The 21,507-nt window shown below is 40.1% G+C and overlaps 2 protein-coding genes across 4 annotated transcripts in view; one reads left to right on the top strand and one right to left on the bottom strand.

The window, feature by feature from the left end:
* Nucleotides 1-4: 4 nt before the first annotated feature.
* On the bottom strand, nt 5-5,598 carry klhl26 (kelch-like family member 26). Its single transcript, XM_077583229.1, has 3 exons — nt 5,102-5,598; nt 3,582-3,764; nt 5-3,039 (listed from the first exon to the last, which is right to left on the bottom strand). The coding sequence occupies exons 1-3, from the start codon at nt 5,149-5,151 to the stop codon at nt 1,443-1,445; spliced, it is 1,830 nt and encodes a 609-aa protein (XP_077439355.1). The 5' UTR covers nt 5,152-5,598; the 3' UTR covers nt 5-1,442.
* Nucleotides 5,599-8,114: 2,516 nt separating this feature from the next.
* LOC144062171 (homer protein homolog 3-like) overlaps nt 8,115-21,507 on the top strand; it is a 47,088-nt gene continuing 33,695 nt past the window's right edge. The window contains exons 1-2 of one of the 3 annotated variants that reach the window (XM_077583230.1): nt 8,115-8,545; nt 10,578-10,623. In XM_077583230.1, the coding sequence (XP_077439356.1) occupies nt 10,601-10,623 (23 nt within the window). In that variant the 5' untranslated portion in view covers nt 8,115-8,545; nt 10,578-10,600. The remainder of the gene's footprint in view (nt 8,546-10,577; nt 10,624-21,507) is intronic. The other 2 variants (XM_077583232.1, XM_077583231.1) reach the window with 2 other exon arrangements.

Here is a 21,507-nt window from a genome sequence, read left to right as displayed (position 1 = left end):
GAGCTTGTTTTAAACCAAGATGCAGCTTTATTAAATGATTACATTCTCATGTGACGGGAGTTCTTTATATTGCACTTCAAAAAACTATGTTCAAAAAACAATGTGCTTTTACTGACATGGGCAAAGTGCACATTATATCCTTAACAGCTTGTGCATTGCGGTCATTGTCTCAGATCTGTGGCCATCATTTTCCTTCAAAAGAACTTTAGTAATGTCTCCTTGTGTTTTGAAAAATGCAGTCAAAATCGAGCCACAAATGAAAGATCCCTTGACTGCAGCTAGGAATATCAACTCAAAAGACACAAACGTTTCATACACAAAGACAAAAGCACTTAAGAGCTGACTTTCAAAGACACTAATGTGTCAGGTTGCTGTCACAAAAGGTCCACACACAGGATTATATATAAAGATAGTAAGTAGCTTGGTAAACAAGAGCACAGTGAGGAAGAAAAAGATTAAGTTAAGGACTTGGTTCTCGGTAGATATACAGTATATAGTTCATTTACAGTTGATCCAAATCAAGGCAAGGCCTGTAAAATAGATCCTTTAGCAAGTTGGTTAGTGACTCATGGAATAAAAACAAGAAAAAATAAAACAGATAATAAGGTTTAAACCCATAAATTACTTTTTAAAATGCCATTGAGTTAACAGTTAAATGATTTCATCTTTGTATGATAAATGTTGATGAAAATGATTAACTCACTGATCAAGTAATAATGTTGTTGCTGTTGATAATAATGACTGATTGGACATAATTTGCTATATCAAATGGCCCCAAATCAAATGTGAAATTATTATAATATGAAATTCAACAAAAAGATGGACTACACGTGAAGTCACATCAAGTAATCATGTATGAACTTCACATCAAAATGTATTGTGCTATGTCCCTACATCTAGTAAAAAAAAAAAACACTTCATTCCATGACTACCATTTATGGTCCTTGTCTTAAAGGGGGAAGTCAACCTTAAATATTTCTTAACAATAATATGTTATATGTGACCTCACTAGTCTAAACATGACATTCTGATTAATTCACATTTGCGGAATATGAGTTATGAAGCAAAATCCAGCCGTTTTTATCCATCTCAGGGGGCGGCCATTTTGCCAATTACTCTGACTGATGATGACGTCACAGTGGCTCGGCTCAGGCAACGGCCAGTCAGAGCTCACCTGTTTTTTGACGCTGAGCTGTGATTGGTTGTTACCTGAGAAACTATGATGTCATTTTCACTAGACACCATGTGGCAAAATGGCCGCCTTCTGATGTTGATTAAAAAAAACTGCTGTATTTTGCTGTTTAACTCTTATTCCAGTAATGCAATATTAACCAGAATACTGTATTTAGACTAGTGGGGCTACATGGAACATATTATTGTCAAGAATGTTTTGGAGGGTTGACTTCCCCTTTAAATCCCATGAGCCTGAATAACGCACATGATCACAGCCAAGAGGTCAGATATTCAACATGTGTCTGTGGAAGTATGATTGGTGTACAAGCTATGCCAGCAAAGGATTCGGGGAAGTGCAAATCTCTTTCCCACTCATCAGTCTCTGTGTTGTACACCTGGACGATGCTTGTGACATTGTTCAGGTGCCAGTTGTAACCCCCGACAATGTAGATCTTTCCATCTAGTAAGCAGCAGCCAGCCTCAGACTGCCCTGCTCTCATCGGGCTGACTGTGGTCCATTGGTCACTCTGTGGATCGTAATACTCGACAGCCAGCACATCAAAACAGCGGTCAACACGGTCCACGCGTCCACCCAAAGCATAAACCCGATCTCTACAGCATATCATGGCATGCAGCACTCGAGGTTCATTCATGGCCGCTCTGAAGTCCCACTGGTCAGACGTCGGGTCGTAACAGTGAAGAGTCTTCTTGTCATCCAAAGAGACGCCATAACCACCGGAGATGTACAGCTTTTCTCCACATGGAGTCCCTGCATGACCCCAAATCCTGTGTTTTAATGGTTCCACGTAGGTCCACTCATTTTTCTTTGGGCAATAGCACTCCACAGATGACAGGCTCCCAGATCGATTGCGCCCTCCAGTGGCATAAAGTTTCCCGTTCAAGACGCTGAGATGAAACTGGATGCGGGCCTCCTGCATTGGCTGGATACGTAGCCACTGGTTCAAATGCGGATCGAAGCGCATACAGCTGTCAACAGCCCCCTCGCCACTGCGATACTGTAAATGCTGCCCGCCCACAACGTACACAAAGTTATCAAGGACAGCGACGCAAGCGTGGCTAAGCCCCGTGTCCATCTCAGTCAACTCCTTAAACTGTCGGGAAGCAATGTCAGGGAGGTAGTAAACCTTGGTGCTTACTGTGCAGTTGTTGTCGGTGTACGGGGTGCCGCCAAAGGTGATGAAAGACACGACGTCGGAACGAATGAGCGTGCGTGGTGACTGCATCTCATGCTGTCGGAATGGAAGAATTTGGTAATTGAAGGCCTCCAGGAGGTACTGGCGGCACTGCTCATCCTCCACCATGATGTCGACCCTCTGAATACTGTCCACCAGCTCAGACGAACGCATGAGAGGAAAGCGCACATGGCAGAGGACATTGCTGGCTTGGGCGTGACGAGACTCATCATGCCGCAGCCATCGAATAGCTGCGTGGAAAAGATCAATCTCGCTACAATTCTTCAGCTTGTTGCTCTGCAGAAAGAAGACGAGGCGCTCCATGGGAATGTGCAAGAAGTCCTCCTCCTCGGCTATTTGAAGGAAGTGGCGAAAGGTGAAGGCATCTACCGACGCCTTGAGGGAAGACAGGCTGAAGGTGGTTGCCATCTGGTCGATGTATAGGCATGTCTTAACGCTCATGGCTGACTGGAGGAACTCTTCGCAGAGTTCCACAACAGGGACCATCTGGAGGAAGACAGCTGCTCCAAGGACATCCTGAATGCAGTCCAGATCTAAAGTGACTTCCGAACTGTAAGCAAAGTCTATAATATGCTTTAGGCCCCGGGCGGACAAACCTTTCAGCTCAATGGTATTTTGATTTGACTCCTTCATGCCTCCAGTGAACATAGCTCTGCAACATAAATTCAAGTGCAAATGGTAAATCTTACATAATATTTCGTCTGAAATCATACTCTGTAGCTTCTTTCCTTAAGGTCAGAGTTCTTAATGATATGAAAACACAAGGGGCTGACATCTCTATATTGTTCTGAATCATCCCACAGGTCTAGACTGCACAGGGAATCCCGCACCAAGACCCTCTTTATATCTAATTGCCATTCAAAAGTCATGTTATTTATTTCCATTTCTTTCTTCCAAAAACTATGTCCTAGTGACTCTAGTTTTAGTATTAGTGATCACATCTGGTAAACATACTTCTGTACTTGTGAAGTTCGGCCAATAAGAATACATACATACTCAGGTCAGAATATATTCTAAACAACATCATTTTGAACTTTATTGTGTGTCTGACATTTTCCAGCGAATTACTTTTCACTCCCCACCAAATTACTTTCAGTCTAGTTGCACTAAGTGTTTTGCTTTGAGTGCGAGCGTCAAGTGCTTTGAATTTTAAATGTAAATGGGATCGGAAATAGTCCCGTGATCCACACTGACCTGAAGTAATCACTACAAGCGGCCAGCACAGCTTTGTGAACCTGGAAGCGCTCCTCATTGATGGCCAGCACCACGTCAAGAAGTTGACCTTGAGCCCTCAATATCGACAAGCCCTGGAGGAGAGTGGCACTGTGGCTGGGGGCTGAAAACGTGCAGCGGAGGGTGCTATTCTTGCTAGCCATACTGAAACAGAAAAAAGACCTTTGAGTGAAACAAGTAACTCATCTTTTCTCAAGATTCTTCCACGGAATTAGGCGGACATTTTAGGTCTGCCGGACAAGGGAATTGAATGTAACAACGCTGTCGAAATTATTTCACTGGCAAAATTTACTTAGCTTTATGCAGGGCAGTCGCTATAGTAGATCAGCATGAATTATTTGGTATTAGTAAACATTGTTGCTCAGTGAATACCATGCAGAATGTTGTGGTGTCTTCGTGACACTTTATTGCTCAACAAATGTCACCAGAACTCTATATTAAGCCTTTTTTGGGGTAGTGGCCCTGCAAGAACTGGCATTGGCCCTGTATCATCATGATATAAGTTTCAGTGATTATTTCAGATGCAGATTCTGTATTATTTAAACGTTTAAGAAAGTATTACTTGTGTTGCTACTTCTTGTTTTTTCAAAGTATCAAATCTGGCATTTGACATTGGTTGGGCTTCATATCTCGTTCAAGCCATTCCTTATGGAAGGACCTGACGAACAAACAGAAAAATGTTTGCAGCACAGTAAAACTTAAGAGGTAAAAAATCTGAATATTGACTAATACATATTTCAAAATCAAGAAAGTGTTAATTTCAATGTAATTGTGTGTTCGATATTTTTATGTGTTCAGTATTTTTATTGGTATGTAGGAATATTGTTGAGAATATTGTTGAGAATGTTCAACAAAACGTCTTACTTAGGGTTAGGATTTACACATTAAGCATGGCAGAATTATATAAATGGAACATTAAGCCTTAATATCTTAATTTAGTGCTATTCAAACATGAAACAGACTGCAACCTGAATTTTCAGATAAATACATTTTCATACAAATCTTACAGTGTACATGTACAAGTTTACTGATCAGTAGTTTCTAAATTTGAGTTAAAAAAAAAATCACAATAATCAATTTATAGATTCGTATCGGAATTAATCGGTATTGAATCGTGATATGAATCGAATCGCCAGGTACTAGGCAATTCATACCCCTAATTTTTAGACACTGTTACGATTTGTAACAGCAGTATTGTCATTACCCACCATTTGCTTTCATCTTGAATAAATAATGTAGGAACATAAGAAATTAACACTGCAGTTGAAATGCCCGCAACGGTTGAGCTCTGCTCGTAATTTGTTAACCAATGTCTTGCTCTTCCTAGCCTAGCACAATTCCGGCAAGAGTGGAGGCCCGGATTGATCCTCGGTGTTTCCTATAGTCCAGCCCTAGCTCGAATGCGGGTACAAGGCGATGCCAAAAGAACCATCAACCGAGCCCCGAGGACAAGCCACAGCCATCAGCTCCGACTCACTCACCTGTTCTGCGAATGTGTCGATGCGATAGCCCCACCATCCGACTTCGCCATCTTCTAGCACACGGTGAAACTCGTAGAGCATTTTGCAAGAGTTCATGAGAAAATGAAATAAACACGTTGCCAGGGCATGGTGTTTAAAGGCAGTGTACAGCGTCGTCAAGGAAAAGCAGAAAGCGATCGACTGTTGACGCCTGATGTGACCGGTGACGACATCTCCAACGCCCTCCTATTGTATTGACAGTTTCCGGTCGCTTGGCGGCGCAGCATGCATCGGTAAGCGATACGTCACAGTGGGGTTGTTGTTTTTTTGTAGCTTATTTTATTTGTTTGCAATTTATTTAACTTTATTCTAATGTACAGAACATATGCTACAAACAGATATGCCTAATGAATCTTTCCAGAAGAATAAAAGAAAAAGAAAATACCAATATAAAATGAAACGCAAACTTGTAAATAAAATACAAATGTGAATAAGACACCCATTTAGCCAAAGTGTTAGTAAGGACGACTCAGGCTTCGTAGACAAATACGGAAAACAAAAAGGCGTTTATTTGATAGCCTTGGTATCCATGTCACTATGTTAGGGCACACGAGTAGAACGACTGCTTTACTCAACGGTTTTTACGAGAAACATTTTGTTTAATTACTAGTGACACTTTGAGCCCCCAAGTAGGCTACAACCATAAATTGGATATCAGTTTTGTCAAATAAATGCGCAAATGCATCAATATCAAGGAATATAAGTGAATCTGTTCTATTATAGACGACCTTTAATAAAAGCTGAAAGCTCTTTGATGATCAAGTAAATGCTTTTAAAGCTGTTTGAGCATTCATACAACATCCATGGTAATCTATCTTGGTGCACTAATCGTAAGACAATTTATTGCACTTAAAAAACGTCTACTGGTCACACGGCTCATTCTGCCACCGTGTGACGTTCCACCGGGCGAATTCTTTTGAAGAGAATAAAAGGCGAGCTTTGTCGAGAACCCCCACTTTGGCGTGGATGTCTGTTCTTGCTTCGTGTATTGTCTCAACTGCACTGAGCTGAAACGCTACACCCTTAATCACAAAAGAGTCTCAAAGGGCTTCGCACACCCACGGTTGACACATTAATAACGTCCCCTGATCTTCACCACAAGAGGAAAGGAAAGAGAAAAAAAACATCAGCGCACTAGCAATAGAACAACTATGGCACACTAGTAGAAAGACTTGACTGTTTTATTAATACAATTTTTTTTCCCACTAAGTACCACTTTTGGCCTCCAAGCACAGTCTAAGCTAGATGCCAAATAAACAAACAATGCTTTGATGCTTTAGTTGGTATCAAGGAAATCAAACGGCTTGATGGTATCCATCTTAAGGTTGATGCACTAGTACCCTCAATGTCCTCACTTGTATGATAACTTTGGCACTACTGTTGCTGCTAATTACTTCTTTTGACTAGTTAATATCAAGTGGTTCGGTAGAGGGTTAGTAGTGTACTGTATTTACAGAAATGTCATGTAGTGGTGGATAAATGCTTCTAGTAAGACACAGTCATTCTACTTGTGCGCTGAACCGTCTTACTATTCAGCAGGAAGAGATTATTATATTATAGTTCATGGATATCAAGGATAAAAAAAATTGTCATCTTTATTTATAGAGTGCTTTCAAACAGTCGCTCGCAGCTGTCACAATAACCAAATAGCTTTATGAGCGTCCCTCGGCCTTACGGTGCCAACACACAATATTTCGAATCAAGCCTGTTATATCTGTTTGTCCATGGAGTGCAGGGATTCTCTGATGATTTTGTGAGAGTATGCGGTCATTTGATGCGGAAAGTCATGAAAGAATTCATGCAGCTAAATTGGTACACTTGCTGCTTTACTGAAATTCCTCCTTTTACTGTCAAAAGATCATCTGTTCATGCTGTGTTTTTACTGTTTTATGCTAATAGACACAAAGTGTCACTGTCAAGTTTGGTCTAAAATCACAACAGCAGGTAATTCCTTTTTTAACATCTTCACCAAAGAGACACGTTTGTGTCAGCACACTTGGTTGCCAGTGGTGAGCACAGGTCTGTTGGTTCAGCTTGTCCTCCATAATACTGTAAACAAGATCTAATGTTTGTACTACCTTGTACAGAAATCGCCACAGAGCATAAAAACAAAACAAAAAAATCGGGCAAAAACTGCTCTCATTGCTTATCCGTTCCGTTTGACTCTGTTCTTCTGCTTTGCCTCCATAAGCAAAAGCCACTTCTGTCTCCAAATTATATTTAATAAGGTGTGTCTAATTCTTTTAAAGCATTTCTCAGCTGGAATGTTCATGGGGGAAGAAATGGGCTGTGAAGATTAAATAAAGAATGAGTCAAAGGCCTTCTGATTTTTTCACCCCATCGTTTTTTTTGTATACATTGTGGTTGAAATTCAGACCGCAACTAATGATTATTTTAATTAGCGATTAATCTGTTGATTATTTTGTCAATTAAATTAATTGGATTTAAAAAAAAGCGGTTTTAATTTCCATCTCCTTTATTGAAAAACAGGGTGTATTACAAGCTGACAGTGTAGAAAATGCACAAACAACCATTATTTATGATTCTGTGACTGGTACCGTCTGTAAACGTGTCAGAAAATGGGCAAACATTTTAATCATTGTTTTCCATCCATCCATAGTGGTTGTCGGTGGTGTAGAACTGCATTGCATCATACAGAGAGCTTTTTTTCTAATACCCTAAGTCGTTAAAGAAGGAAAACAAAATATGATGAACAGCTCTCAATATGATACAGTGCAGTTTTACAGCTGCAAAGCACAAGCACCCTAATAAACACATTTTAAAATGATCACCTCTCAGACAAGTTAAGCTTTATTACATTCATAAAGTCAGAATACCACAAGTGGGATACACATCTTGTTTTGTATTTCATTTGATTTATTTTGGGGTGCTTTTACACTGACATTGAATATGGAATTGGGGGCGGGGTGCTTAGTGCTTTTTCGCTCTATTACCAGCAGATGGCGCTGATAATACTCCAAGGTCCCACCAATGGGTGTTAGTGGGATCCCAGTGTGACTTGGCGGAGAGGCGGGAGAAGAACCGAGCTCAAGTCCCGGCGGAACTTTGACCAAAAGCGCTCTGTTTCGCGTCTTTCTACTCTCCGTGTGGACTCTAGAGCTGCCAAACAGATCCCGGTGCGTAATTACGCACGGAGTCACAGCCGCGGCGTTGTTGGCTGAGGAAAGCCGGGGACAAAGGGAGGCAAGCCGAGAAGAGAGGACTCCTGTCGGAAGAAAAACGGGGAGTCGGAAGTGTTTCCCCCCCCCGAGGAAAAATTTTAGTTGGAGCGTTTTGACGGAAAATCAATAACAGTTTGGAAACCGAGGTTGGACAATAGACGGGGGTTTTCAGTGGAAACGCTTTCGGCGTTCAGCTCTCATTTGAAGATCCTCGGAGCATGGGGTAAGTTTGACGTCTTATGTTCCCTCCACTGTTGTAGTCTGGGGTAAATGGAGGACATCATAACAGTGAATTTAGCATTAGGAAATTTGCACGACTTGGCTCGCGTCTCTGTTTTTCGCCGTTTGAAAAGGCTGCATTTGTAAACTTAAAATCTTGACCTGGTTTCAACCGCGTGACCCCACGAAGGTCAAACATACAGGTCATGATTGACATGCAAATAAATACTATTAATTACCATTTTAGGGACTTTTAGCGTTCTAATATGGGTTCAGGTTGCTCCAACTTCACAGTCATGTGATGAAACACATAAACAGAGGTTACCCATGTGTGCAATTTACGCTAATTTCCTGTTTTCTATTCCTCTATTTCCATCCACAGCACACAATCAAACACTAGTGGACCGCTTTACTGCAAAGTGGATACTTGGTTTATTTGCATGCGGAAGCTCAAGCTGTGCTGTGTGTCTCTTCAGCTGTAGAGTGTATATTTGGTTTGGCTTATGCTTGCTGCCAATAGTTTGGTTCAAACACAGTCACCCTCGGTGCAAAATCAGTTTCCTCTTAGTAGCTAGAAGTCAAACCGTCACATGAGCACAATGGGCAGAATGCAATCACATCTACTAGTTGTGTTTGCCATTGTTATTTTCTTCACTGCTGTTGATTGTTCAAGTGTAGCACTCTTATTTCTTCTTGGTTTACATTTAAGAAATCAAACAAATCATCAAGTTGACAGCCCTCCACCATACAAACACGACATCCATGACCCTCTTACATCACGTAAGATTTCTATCCACAAACATTAAACGCATTATCAGATAATCCACATCCACTGACATTTGCGAATGCCACCTCACGTCCCAACAAAGCAAATGTCAGCCAGCACTGACATTTAGCAGTTTGAGCAGTGCCATCATTTCACTCTGGCCTGCTCAGCTTCGCTGATGAAGACTATGTTTATTTTGATATCTTGTAGGGCAGAAGTAGCTTATAACAAACCATTTGTAAAATAACTGTACACTAAGTAGCTCTCACTAAATAAATTGATCACAACAGTAGAAACTCTAAATTTGGTCACTATCTGTTCTGGGAGATTGGTTAACCTTCATTCTGTTAAAATTCCTAACACATTTCTCATAGAAAAGAATAAACATTGAATTAATCCCACTCAGAATCAAGACTTTCATCCATAACCTTTATTCCTGGTGATATCCTGGTGATGCTTTAAGACACAAATATTCAGTCTTAACTTTTATGTAAGTATAAAGCAAAGTTAAGCATTGCATAAAAAACCTCATTACTTACTGTTTACATTTTTTGTTGTGCCCTATTAAAGTCCAATCCATAGGGTAAATTGAAGTTGTTCAAATTGTTACAGTATGCCAACATCTAAGAGATACAGTTGATCAGCTTTAACTGTACTGAATGTTACATAATACAAGCAAATGTGGGTACTTCTTTTATACACTGACAGTAAAATCTGATTTGTACTTTAAAAGAGTCCAATGTTGTCACCCTTTGTGCTTTATTGTACTTACTGTACCCTTGAATATATCCATTATAAGACCTTTACGATCCGTACCTACCTAGGGGTTCATTTATGAACGCCAAGGGAATGTCACAAACATTTGAACATTGGAAAACAAAAATAGAAGAAAAAAAAGATATACTATTTTTTTCTTCTTTCTTTATTAGGTTACCATACATACCACTTTCCTATGTTGCAATAGCTTTTCTTTCCGGTTGATTGGCTATCATTACAAAATAACTAATTCAAAAAGCAAATTACATTGTGGAGTTCACTTTTAACCGAGCTGAATCATTGTGAGAAATATGTTAAACTCTTGCTTGATGTCTGTTGAACAATTTTTGAGCAAATTTTGAGGCTGTGCACGCTGCAAACCTCCAGAAGTGTTTGAATTTAGAGATTCCACTGTATATTGGACCCTGAACGTAAATACTTGTGTCAAACATCATTCTTTGCACTCTTAACTTCTTTACCCTGTGTGTTTGACTTTCTTTTGATTGTGCTGCAGAGGAGTTGCCTTCCAGCAATAAAATGTACCCACTACACAGAGAGAGGTACGTACACACCCCTGCCTCCCTTGTCTCACAGCCGTGTATGGCAGGGATGGGCAACAAGTGATCTGTAATGACCTACTCTATTATTAGCGATACCGTCTCACTAATGGTTAAGATGGCAGTGGTGATTATGAGCATCACTTTTAATGATGCTGTTCATCAAAGACATAAGAACTAGTCAAAAGTAAATTTATGATTGATTCATTCATTGATAATTGATTCATCTGTGAATATAAATGATGTTTGGCTCTTCAGATTTCCTCAACATTTTGTTCTGTCAGTCCTTTATAGCGTAGGAGCTTTTGCAATGATGTCTGTAACTTTGATGAGTCTCCAGAAACAACAGGCCTTCTTCTGGAGCTAATGGTGATCACTGTGCCCATCCCTACTTTTTCAAACAATTATCTCCCGATCCACCTGTTGATGTTTCTCATTGTGGAGTGTGTGATGTGATTCCTAGTGGTTTCATTTAAACCTTGTGTCTGTGTTGAAAAAAAATACTTTATAGTCATCAACCACCTGTTTCCCTTAAAGTATCTGACATTGTTGTAATAGTTTCTGACACCTTATTACCATGGATTTGTGAAACAATTCATCTTGCATATGCATAGCAGGTTGGGCAAAGTCACTATGATCATAAATCTACTTAATGACCATAATGAGTGGTCATAAAAGACTAGGGCTGGGTTTAAAATATCGATATATCAATATAGAACCGATATTGCTTTTTATAGCCTAATATTGATCCATAAAACCATGTATCAATACTTTTAATACGCCTTTTTACAGTAAATTAATGTGCCCCAGGCGAGCATGTACCCTGTGAGCGTTGTTCAAATGTGCCCGTCTGTTATTCAGAGTACCTCAAAAGGAGCCCAGTGCTTACAAAGAAAGGAAACAGCTCAAGCATGAGCTGCTCAGAGCTGCTGATTGATATAAAACTTTAAAAATGGGCTGCGTTTTAATGCAAGCGGATCGCATCGAGGTCTCCCTCTCGAAAAATACACACATGCAATACCAATACCAATTACACTGTATTCGTCATTCAGTCGTCGCTGAATAAGCGAAAGTGCTTTTTAAACATGCTAACACCGTATTTTAAAGTTAAACCATTGAACTTCCGGTTCTACTTTCCAAAGTAGTTTTCTGTATGTAAGTACAGACGCTCCCCAACTTACGAACGAGTTACGTTCCGAGCGATCGTAAGGTGAATTTGTTCGTAAGTTGCTTCAGTGCTATATTTTGTATTATAATTGATGTTTAAAGAGAATACGTACAGTACTGTACTACGCATGTTAGAGAGAGAGAGAGCGAGAGACACACAGTATGTACATGTACGTAATAAGATAAATAAAATGAAGTTTAACTTACTTTTGGAAGATGTACTCGATGCTTAAGGATTTGATGGAGGAAGAGGAGGATTTTATATCATGAGAGGTTCTTCGTCGTCGCTGGAATGGGCTTCAAAAGTTACTTCCTCCTCCGTAACTTCAATGTAGGAAGAAGTTGAGGGTCGAGGAGAAGAAGATGAAGGTTGATGAGTATCTTCCTTGGAGGATTTACTAGAAACTGGCCGAAAAAAGCGATCTAACGACGATTGCACAGTTTTCTTCTTTTTTCATCATAAATGATGCGGTAGCACTGTATGGCATCATTCAATTGATTTGCAACCTTTGTGCAACGTTCAATATTTGGGTCTTGCTGCTCGAAGAGTGCGATGGCTTTATCTATGAGCGACAGGCGTTTCTTCTTCTTCCTCCTCCTCGACACGTTGCTGAGCCTCCAATGCTGGGTGAGCTCTCACAGCGCCAAGCGTCGGTATTAGCGGCGGAAAGAAGTACTACAGTACTCAGAAAAATGTGCGCAATACAAAATCTAACTTACAGCATCTCTTTCCGAACATTTTTTGACATGCTTGCGCGCAGACATGTTCGTATGTACCGTTGTTCGTAACTCGAATGTTTGTAAGTAGGGGAGCGTCTGTATAAGGTTAAGTACAGTTGTAAATCATTGGAGGTACCTCATGGCCCCAACGTTTTTTTCTGCCGACATATTGTCACATTATGGACAGTTTGTGCTCTATTTTCTTTTTGCCAATCTATTGGTAACAACTGTTTTTGATAGTGATGCATTTTAAGGGTATAAAGGGCTCTTGATTACATTGGTGTGTTGGCATGTCACAAACAGGAAGTAGTCGGGACGGCTATTTTTCATTGCTCGAAATACGCATGCACACAAGCACGAATATCAGTAGGGTTATCTCTGCATTATATATGCAATATTGTAATAGTCAAAACGGGTAATTGATTATAAAAGAAAAAACATATTGACTCTGAACTGGCTCAACATGTGTAGCCATTGGCCATGCAGCATAAAACCACACAGCACACTTTTTACACACCTCTGACAGCCCAACTAACTACAGTGGGAAAGAAATTTCAAAAGGAAAGGTTGTCAGTTCTCCTGCATGACTGTCTGACCTTCACATAAGTGCTACTTTTTCCACGTGGAGTCCTTTGTCTCTCCTTGTCTGCTAGAATTTCAGCTTTTGTGTGCTTTTGAGTTTCTCCTTTTATTGTGCAAAAAAAAAAATATATAGGGCAAGGAATATATTTGGTGCTGGTGTTTGTCTGGCCAGGTGCTATACGATTCTTTTTATTATTTTGCAAAGTAGTTGGCTGAACGTTCAAAAGAAAGCAACCCTTGGGAGAAATTCACACGAAACAAAGTCTGCCAAAACAACAAGACCTCCAAAAAACCCTCAGTCCTTAGGGACCAAGTTTGTGTCTTCTTAATGCACAGATGGTAAAAAAAAAAAAAAAAGAAGTGTACAACTGATGTGCTCATTTAGACACCATTGTGGCTGACTGGCTGCTATACAGAATCCAGGACAGACCAAGGTTGAAGAGCAAACATAATGTACTGTATGGCACATTTTGTGGAAGATGACGTCGTAAACATCACACAGGTTACCCACCGCCCCACCAGCTCTGAGTACTTGTATTCTAAAAGTAATATTTTACTGCATCACATCACCAGCACATTTGGACAGTGCGAGCATGAAGAGTCAATGTAGCAATTGCTAATAGCTATCTGTATCCGGTCAGATTCAGGGCACATCTCTGCGGATTCCATGATTACTTTTGTAACATTACATCAGTAGGGTAAAGGACTTTCCACTCTACGCTTGGTTGTCTTAGTTTTCGCTGTAGGGCATCACACAAGGATGACAATGCACAAGGTTTCACACATTTGGAAGTGTCTGTGTTGGAGCCTACCAGGAGGCAACTGGAAGGATTTTCCAGCTGGTCGGTCTATTGCCGTTAGCGCTCTGAAATCACTCCGCCAGCCACTCTCCTAGTAGATGTGCCTTCCCACGTTGACGTGACGCCGCTCTAGAATTTGAAGTTTGTTTTTTTTCAATTCGAGGGCATGCCGCATCACGGCATGTGTCAACTGTCAATCTTGTGTTGCATCGCACTGCAGTGCGGCATGGCGTTCAGTACTTTCACTCGCACTTTTTAACGTTTTTGCCGACAGTCTGCTGCAAATAAAGAACAGATTAATGTATGTTGTATTTTCTCAGTTACTAAATAAAATACAATATGGATCGTAATACGTTTTTCAAAAAGTCCCTTACAATGAGCTAGTTGAAATCACTAAAATGCAACTTCAAGGTTATTCAGATTTCAATTTACTCTCAAGTCCCAATTTTAAAGATTGCAGTAGTATTCGAGAGTATATATCAGAATAAATAATTTACTTCCAAGATAAATAATTGTGTACAGTAATTTGTTTCAGTTTGACTACAGTACAATGTTGCCTTGAGATACGAGTGACTCCACTTACTGTACAGGTTTTCAAGGTACGAGCAGTTGTTCAGCTAACTTTTCTGCTTTGACTTCTGAATGCAGACTTGAGATACCCGTATGGTGGAAGTAAACTCGCAACAAGCAGCAGTTTGGCAGATAGCGAACTGTTTATTGCTACTCACAGTTGAAGTTCATCGTCAAACTAAACAAAAAATTACACTTTGTGTATTTGAAACAACTACATAGCTTAGCATTTCAGTATGATAGCTACGGCTGGGCAATAAACAAAATAAATACGCTTACTTCGTCATTTTAAAAATCGAATAGTTGAAATAGCTAATTCGTGAAATCGAGGTGCATATAAAAAATACACTCTTAGTCTGGCTGCGGGGCACGCAGTTTTGGAGGGAACCTGGCGCACGCCAGGCTGATTAAACACTGAAGGAAACCCTGTCAAGGCACTACTATATAATGCAAGAGCATAGAGGACAGTTTGAACAAGCAGAATTGTATTGCATTGACCTTGTTGTCCAGCTTCAACAGTCTCATGGCTCTACATTGCGTCAGCGCTGTACACCCACATCATTCATTCATCTAATAGTTTAATGCTAATTCATTTATCATGAGTGTGGCTGACAGCCTCGGGCTTATGTGCTTCTTCATTTGAAGACAGTTTGTGACTTAAAGGAAATGTTACCCTTGAGCTTTCAGATCAGATAGTGCTTCACTTGACCATGGCAAAGTATCAAACAAAGGTTTTCTCAAGGCCAAACTTCAGCTGTTTCTTTGAGGCAGGGAATAGTTGTACAAGCATCAGCTGGCACCAGATCAGCTCATCCAGGGGTGACAAGCCCCACCGTGCCACGCACTTGTGCAGCACAGGAATCCAAAGACACAGACAAAAGGAATAAAAATGTCCCAGAAAGTCATGAAAAACTGTTTTCCCCAAAGTATTTAGCGCCGCTGGAGGACTCCATCTGGTTCTCTCACTGGATTGTCTGAACTGCAATCCCAGCGGAGCTGTTTTGCCTGACTGTCTTTCTGACCCTAAATACATATCAAAACCCAACAAAACTGAGCTAGATTTTCTCTTTTGAAAGAAAAAGTGGCTTTATATAATGAAAGACTCCGAACTAGTAATACTTACTAACACAAATTACCTTTCTACATACTAATGTCATGAATGTTTCTGGGCACTGTTTGTTTGTTTGTTTGTTTATTTATTTATTTATTTATTCAGATTCTACAAAATGTTACTTTTGCCCCCCACATTTCAAGACATGTATTTTGTGTCCCTCCCTGTTTGAACATTACTTTTATATCACACCAGATTATATTTTCTTATTTGTATTTTAAAAATGCTTTTTTGTGTTTGTTTTACTGAAGAATGACATTTTCAGAGCGCAATCAATAGTAACTGGAAACAAACAACGTGAACACATTTGTTCTTAATCATGATTTAATGCTGCTCTCAAATGATGAAGACCCACATAGAAACAATTGCCATAGAAATGTAAGGAAAGGTCGCTATGCTGTCATGTCAGGCTTTTCTGTAGGGGAGAGTCACAAAATGTCGTTCCTTACAATGAATTTGTCTGACATCAATATCCACAATTATGCTTAAACACACATACTGTAACAATGTGAAATTGGCCCACAGCCATTGCACGTCATACAGACAATCAATTAGTGGCCATAGAACACACCCTCTATTCATTGGCCTTCTTTTTTTCCTCCTGTGAAATAATAAAAACTTTACCTTTTCAAAACAAAATCTTAAACATTTCATTGAAGAAGTCAAGTACATTTGCATACTTAATAAAGGCCAACCATTAACTTGTGGATGTGACCAAAGCACAGAAACAAACCTGAGTAATGCATCCATAGCAAAGTAGTAACAAGCGAAAGAAGAAAACAATGCCTTTAAATAAACATAAGTGAACATGTTTGCGACCCCTTTAATTACTGAACTGTAATCTGCATGCGCTCGCTGTGCCCTTATGCATGGATGAGCAGCAATGAGTGTGTATGACAGTGGGGGTGGAGGAACGGATGACCTGGAAAAGATGGTATCTGATTGATTCCGATGACCTGTCACAGAATATAGGCCAGTGACTCGCAGCGTGGGGGAGAAGACCCCCATAGTGACAATCAACAATTAACAAAAAACAGCAGTAGTGGCTGAACTTTTTCATTTTCTTCATTATGTTGACCATTTGCACCGACGTCACGTGATCACGTGACTGTCCTATGACGGACGGCAGAAGGAAATGATTGTTGAATGGAAGTGGACGTGACCCAGAGCGACTTAGTGACTTGGCGACTGTTATTTTACAAATGAAAAGTTATTATTGCCCATGGAGCCATGGAATCTACTACTTCAACCAAAGTTCGCCTGTCAGTTGAAGTTGCACATTTAGTCGGGACTCATAGAGCACGATGTTTACTTAAATTGGAGATCGCTAGTTTGAAAACAACTTACCTTCTGTCGCCTGCTGTTTTGACCAAGTTAATCAAATCGGCGACTTTGCCGAAATTCACAGCGCATGACCTATATCATTATGTAGTCAATGCCGGTGTCTAACCGGCTCTCCTCCTTACACCGGAGCTGATTTAAACACTTGTCACTGGCGGTCTCTAGGATGAGATGCTACGCTCGCACCGGGGGGACAATATACCTCGTAATGCAAAGGTAAAACTTGTTGATCATCATAGCTGACTTATTTTGACACATTCCGTTCTGTATTGAAACGCTGTGATGATGTTATGTTGACCAGCTTGGAAAAAAAAAAAGACTGGTAGTGGCAAGCTATGCAGTCATTTCATGAATATGATTCCGGCCGGCTCCAGAGTGAAAAAACTCCAAGCACAAAAACAAAATCCCCCATTATTAAACGGTCAAATGCACTTAATAGTTTTGAAGAAGATACATTTTAAAACTAAGATGTGTCTACGTGCAGTTGGAGTGGACGCTAGCTATCTGGCTCCCTAATGTGATTTTGAACACGTAATTCTTAGTTATTAGAGTGTAAGTTTACTAGATAATGGCTGAACATTTTTCTACTAACCTCGCACAAAATGATCGCTGCAAATTTGTGAATACTCCTTTCTGTTGATTGCTGCTATCCATCTACGTCTTTTGTCTTCATTAGTAGGTATGCGATAAAAAAGCAATATTTGGTTTAGTCTCTTGTCTATCTGTACAACCGACAGCACAGCAAGATATGAGCATTTTATGAGATAATTGATGAGATGAAGGACTTTATGCTGTACGAGATTCAATGGTTACAATACAGGCAAGCGTTTTTTTTTGCCGTCCAGCGTCCCGGAGGGGGCGTTCCCATTGGGGCGGTGACATCACGTGCAAAAGGTCAATAGTAATTTCAACATTTTCGGACCACATCATTGCTGAAGCACAAACATGCAGGACAGCACATCTAGGAATGATAAAAGCAGAAATATTTGGCCAATGATCTTGCACAGTTAAACTGTTACAACAGTTTCCTGATCTCTAAACTGTCTTTGCCCCATCCTGCCTGTGAAAAGTGGCTAAAATTATCGGATGGGAGTTGGGTGTCTCTTTGTGCCTGTGCGTCTTCTTTGGTGTTTTCATGCACAGACGAAGCCATATTTTTTCTTTACAGGCAATGTAAAATAAGTGCTTGCCCTCAATAAAATGTCCCATCAAACAGCATGGCCTGGTTGCTCACAAGTCTGTTGTCAACCTCCAGCGCTCTCTTGGTCTTTTTCATGCAGAGTGCTGAATAAATCATAAGCCTGTGCATGACAGTGTAAAAAATAATAATTATATATATATATATATATATCTTGTAATTTTATGCAGCATTGTTACTTATAATTAGCATCACATAACCATGGAACTTGAATACTGAGACACTAGCCAGGCTGCAAAATTATACATTTGAATAATATGTATGTAATGTAACTTAAAATTAATTAATTGCATTGGTTTTAAAAACATGGGGCAATAGTTAGTAACTTACAAACAAAAAATGACATATTTGCCTCAAGGTAATACTGCGTAAGATGTGCTGTGGCTCTACAGTATTATCAATCCCTTTTTGTGTTTTACTGCCCTCTATACGGCTATCAGTTGTTCAATATAGGTTTATCTTTCCCCCCTGGCATTCAGATTTAAACTCATAGTTACTGAAAGCAAAAAGTTAAAGACTTTCAGGTTAATTGGTTCTGATGTGTTGCAAAGTATCGGTACGTGAAACTGTGATTATCGCATCAGACAGGTTTCCAACAACTGTCGAGCTGCTCTGCAGTGTTTGCTCGTCCTCACCTCAGGGGGAGACTTAAATCCTGGTTGAATCTGCTCGTTTCGTCAAGCCTCCATGTGATGATTCCTGTCTGAGCTGATTAGCCCGAGAGTCTTTTCATGAAGCAATAACAAGACGAGCCAAATAAATGACAGAATTTCCATCCCGTGTGATTGGTGTGTGACGACTAGGAGCTGATGAGCTGTCAATCATCACTTCTCATTAAGATGAGAGGACGATAGAGTGGGAATTTTGGCTGAATCTCGTTTGCTGGGATAATTAATTCAGTTTGGCTTATTTTCTTTTGTCTGTTATTCAGTCAGGTAATTGGTTTTATCGAGGAAAAAAAACAAACACTTCATGGTTGTTTTTATTTGCTTTGACCTGATATCTTCCAGGTCTTCTGCAGTGCCTTGGTGGCTTTGATGGAAGAAAGTCATAAGACACACCTCTTAATCAAATATTCATTTGGCATTATAAATAAATTGTGTTACTAACTGTGTTACTTTTTCCAGTGACACATCATCTAATTACTTTTTCAATCATAAATCACCGTTACTATTATTGTCATAAAATGTGTCACATTACTTTAATGATTAGATCACTGAAGCTGTTTATATCAGACCCTCATAAAACATTTGGGTCTGCCAGGTGGGACTGGCATCTTTCCCCACTATCGGATCCAACACAACACCAGTAGGTGATTGGTTGACGGTAATCAGATATAGAGTTGGGCAGGTGTTGACACAAACAAAAACAAGGAGTTTGCACACGAAGACACAAAGAGTCGACAAGTCGTGATTGTGAGGACTGAGGAAATGATAAACAACAAGAATGGGGAGCCAGGTTAAAATTGCATGTGAAGCTGCCTTCTTTAACTGTCTTGAAGTGTAGACATGACTTTTTTTCCCGTAAAGGAAAGAATGCACACGACGAATGTGCATTAAGCCATGGACAAAATTGGTTCTTTACGTTGGTGTTGAGCAATTTAAGCCTGATGGAACATCTTTCACTAATACGTTCTATGAATTTAGGAGACAAAAATGCTAGGAATGCACAATAATATCGGTGGCCGATAATTATCGGCAATTATCGGCCAATTTGACGTCAAACAGATAGTAAACAAAGCTGCCGATAATTATCGGCAATTATCAACCAATATGACGTCATACAAATAAACCAGCTAATAAAGAAATCCGCCAATAATAATAGACATGCCATGTTGGTCCATCTATTGTGGTTGTGGCTCAAGTTGTGCCAAACTCCTCAACCCCTCCCCTCTCCTATGGTGGTGTTGCATATTTGTGACTTGAAAGTATATTTGTATTCAAGTTCATTTTGCAAACAATTATCGGCTTACTTATCGGTTATCGACATCGGCACTGCCTAAATTATTGGTTTATCAGTATGGGTTGAAAATAGCATTATCGTGCATCCCTAAAAAAAATGCAGGAGGAGACAACGGCAGTGCTTTGCAACCAAAACAAATTAAGCTTGGATTTTTTTTCTCAGCCCCACAAATTGGCAACAATGCGAGGTATGCTGTGGATGTGGAGGACATGCTGCCGTTGACCGCCGGTGAATCAGGCTCATTCAAAACACATTGTGTGTACCAGTTGTGGTGTAAAGTCCAATGAATATTAATTTAAAATAAATGCCCATCTATGCTGTACTACTCTATGAAACGGGCTCATTAAGCTCAATCATAAACTCTCCTATCTCCCTTCTACTTCTTTTGGAAGGCAAAAACAAAAAATCCGGCTAGAAATTGGAAACGAACTATTGCTATCCAATCTGCTATATCGTCGCCTCGAGCCACTGCAGCTGCGTGCTGGTTGTTACGTAACAGATGGAACAATAGCGAGCGTTTACCAAAACATGCAATTGTGCCAATTTCTGCCAAAGTATAGAACATCTGATAAAACCACTATCATTACTAGGACATTCAATAAATATTTACATACTTACATTTATGTGTCTCCTGCTTTTTGTTATTTCCTGGTGTCGCCATTACTTCCGCCATGGTTTCCGCCTGTGTTGCCGAGGGGGCATGACTGTAGTCAGGGAGAACCTAGGGAGGTCAGCGTCCTTCATGAAAAGGGCCCTGCAGCCCTTGTCTGTAACCCTAACCCTATAGTTTACGGATAATTCAGAAACGTATTCGTCATCGTGAACGCACATTCCGAGGGCTGAGAGACAAGACGAGCAGTAAGGGGTGGTATTGGGATTGAGCCCTAGTAAATATTGACCCCTGACATCACACATTTTCTTCTGGCAGAATGAACAAAAATTCCCCCGACATACGCCAACATCTTCCCAAAAGATTGGAAGCTGTGATAGGGACACATTTTCCATATCTTCCTGCAGTTTTTCCTGATAGTGTGATAGTTGGTTGTTGCAGTACTTTTGTCAGCTTTGTATATCTCGACATTTATCATATATTTAACATATCAGCATTTCTTTTTTAAATCTAAACTTTGTAAACTTTGCTTTTTCGGCTCTGTCAGTAAATGTGATTATTTTGAGCCAAACAAATGACATTCAAGGAATGTGTAGGACCATGTTGGAGTGCACACTTCCACCCACCACACAAATGTCCACAACTGGCCACATTGTCATCATCACTTTGGAAATAAAGCCATCATTTTAGCCAAGAGCGTTTCTCTTCCTCTTTTGTCATGCACATGCTTGCTTTGCAACAAATAGCAACAGTCCAACAATTTGATTGATAACAAGAGATAATTACTGCAGAGTACAAAGCTAAGGAATATGATAAATTGACTCTC

This window comes from Vanacampus margaritifer, chromosome 13, assembly GCF_051991255.1.
Source record: "Vanacampus margaritifer isolate UIUO_Vmar chromosome 13, RoL_Vmar_1.0, whole genome shotgun sequence".
Lineage (NCBI taxonomy): Eukaryota > Metazoa > Chordata > Actinopteri > Syngnathiformes > Syngnathidae > Vanacampus > Vanacampus margaritifer.
The sequence above is the reverse complement of the archived record's forward strand: the minus strand, read 5'-3'. Positions and strand labels throughout refer to the sequence as shown.

Coding starts and splice junctions, on each gene's coding strand:
- klhl26 (XM_077583229.1), bottom strand. CDS start 5,151: ATGGCGAAGTCGGATGGTGGGGCTATCGCATCGACACATTCGCAGAAC. Junction 3,765..5,101: donor TCGACACATTCGCAGAACAG/GTGAGTGAGTCG, acceptor TTTCTGTTTCAG/TATGGCTAGCAAGAATAGCA. Junction 3,040..3,581: donor GCTTGTAGTGATTACTTCAG/GTCAGTGTGGAT, acceptor TTTATGTTGCAG/AGCTATGTTCACTGGAGGCA.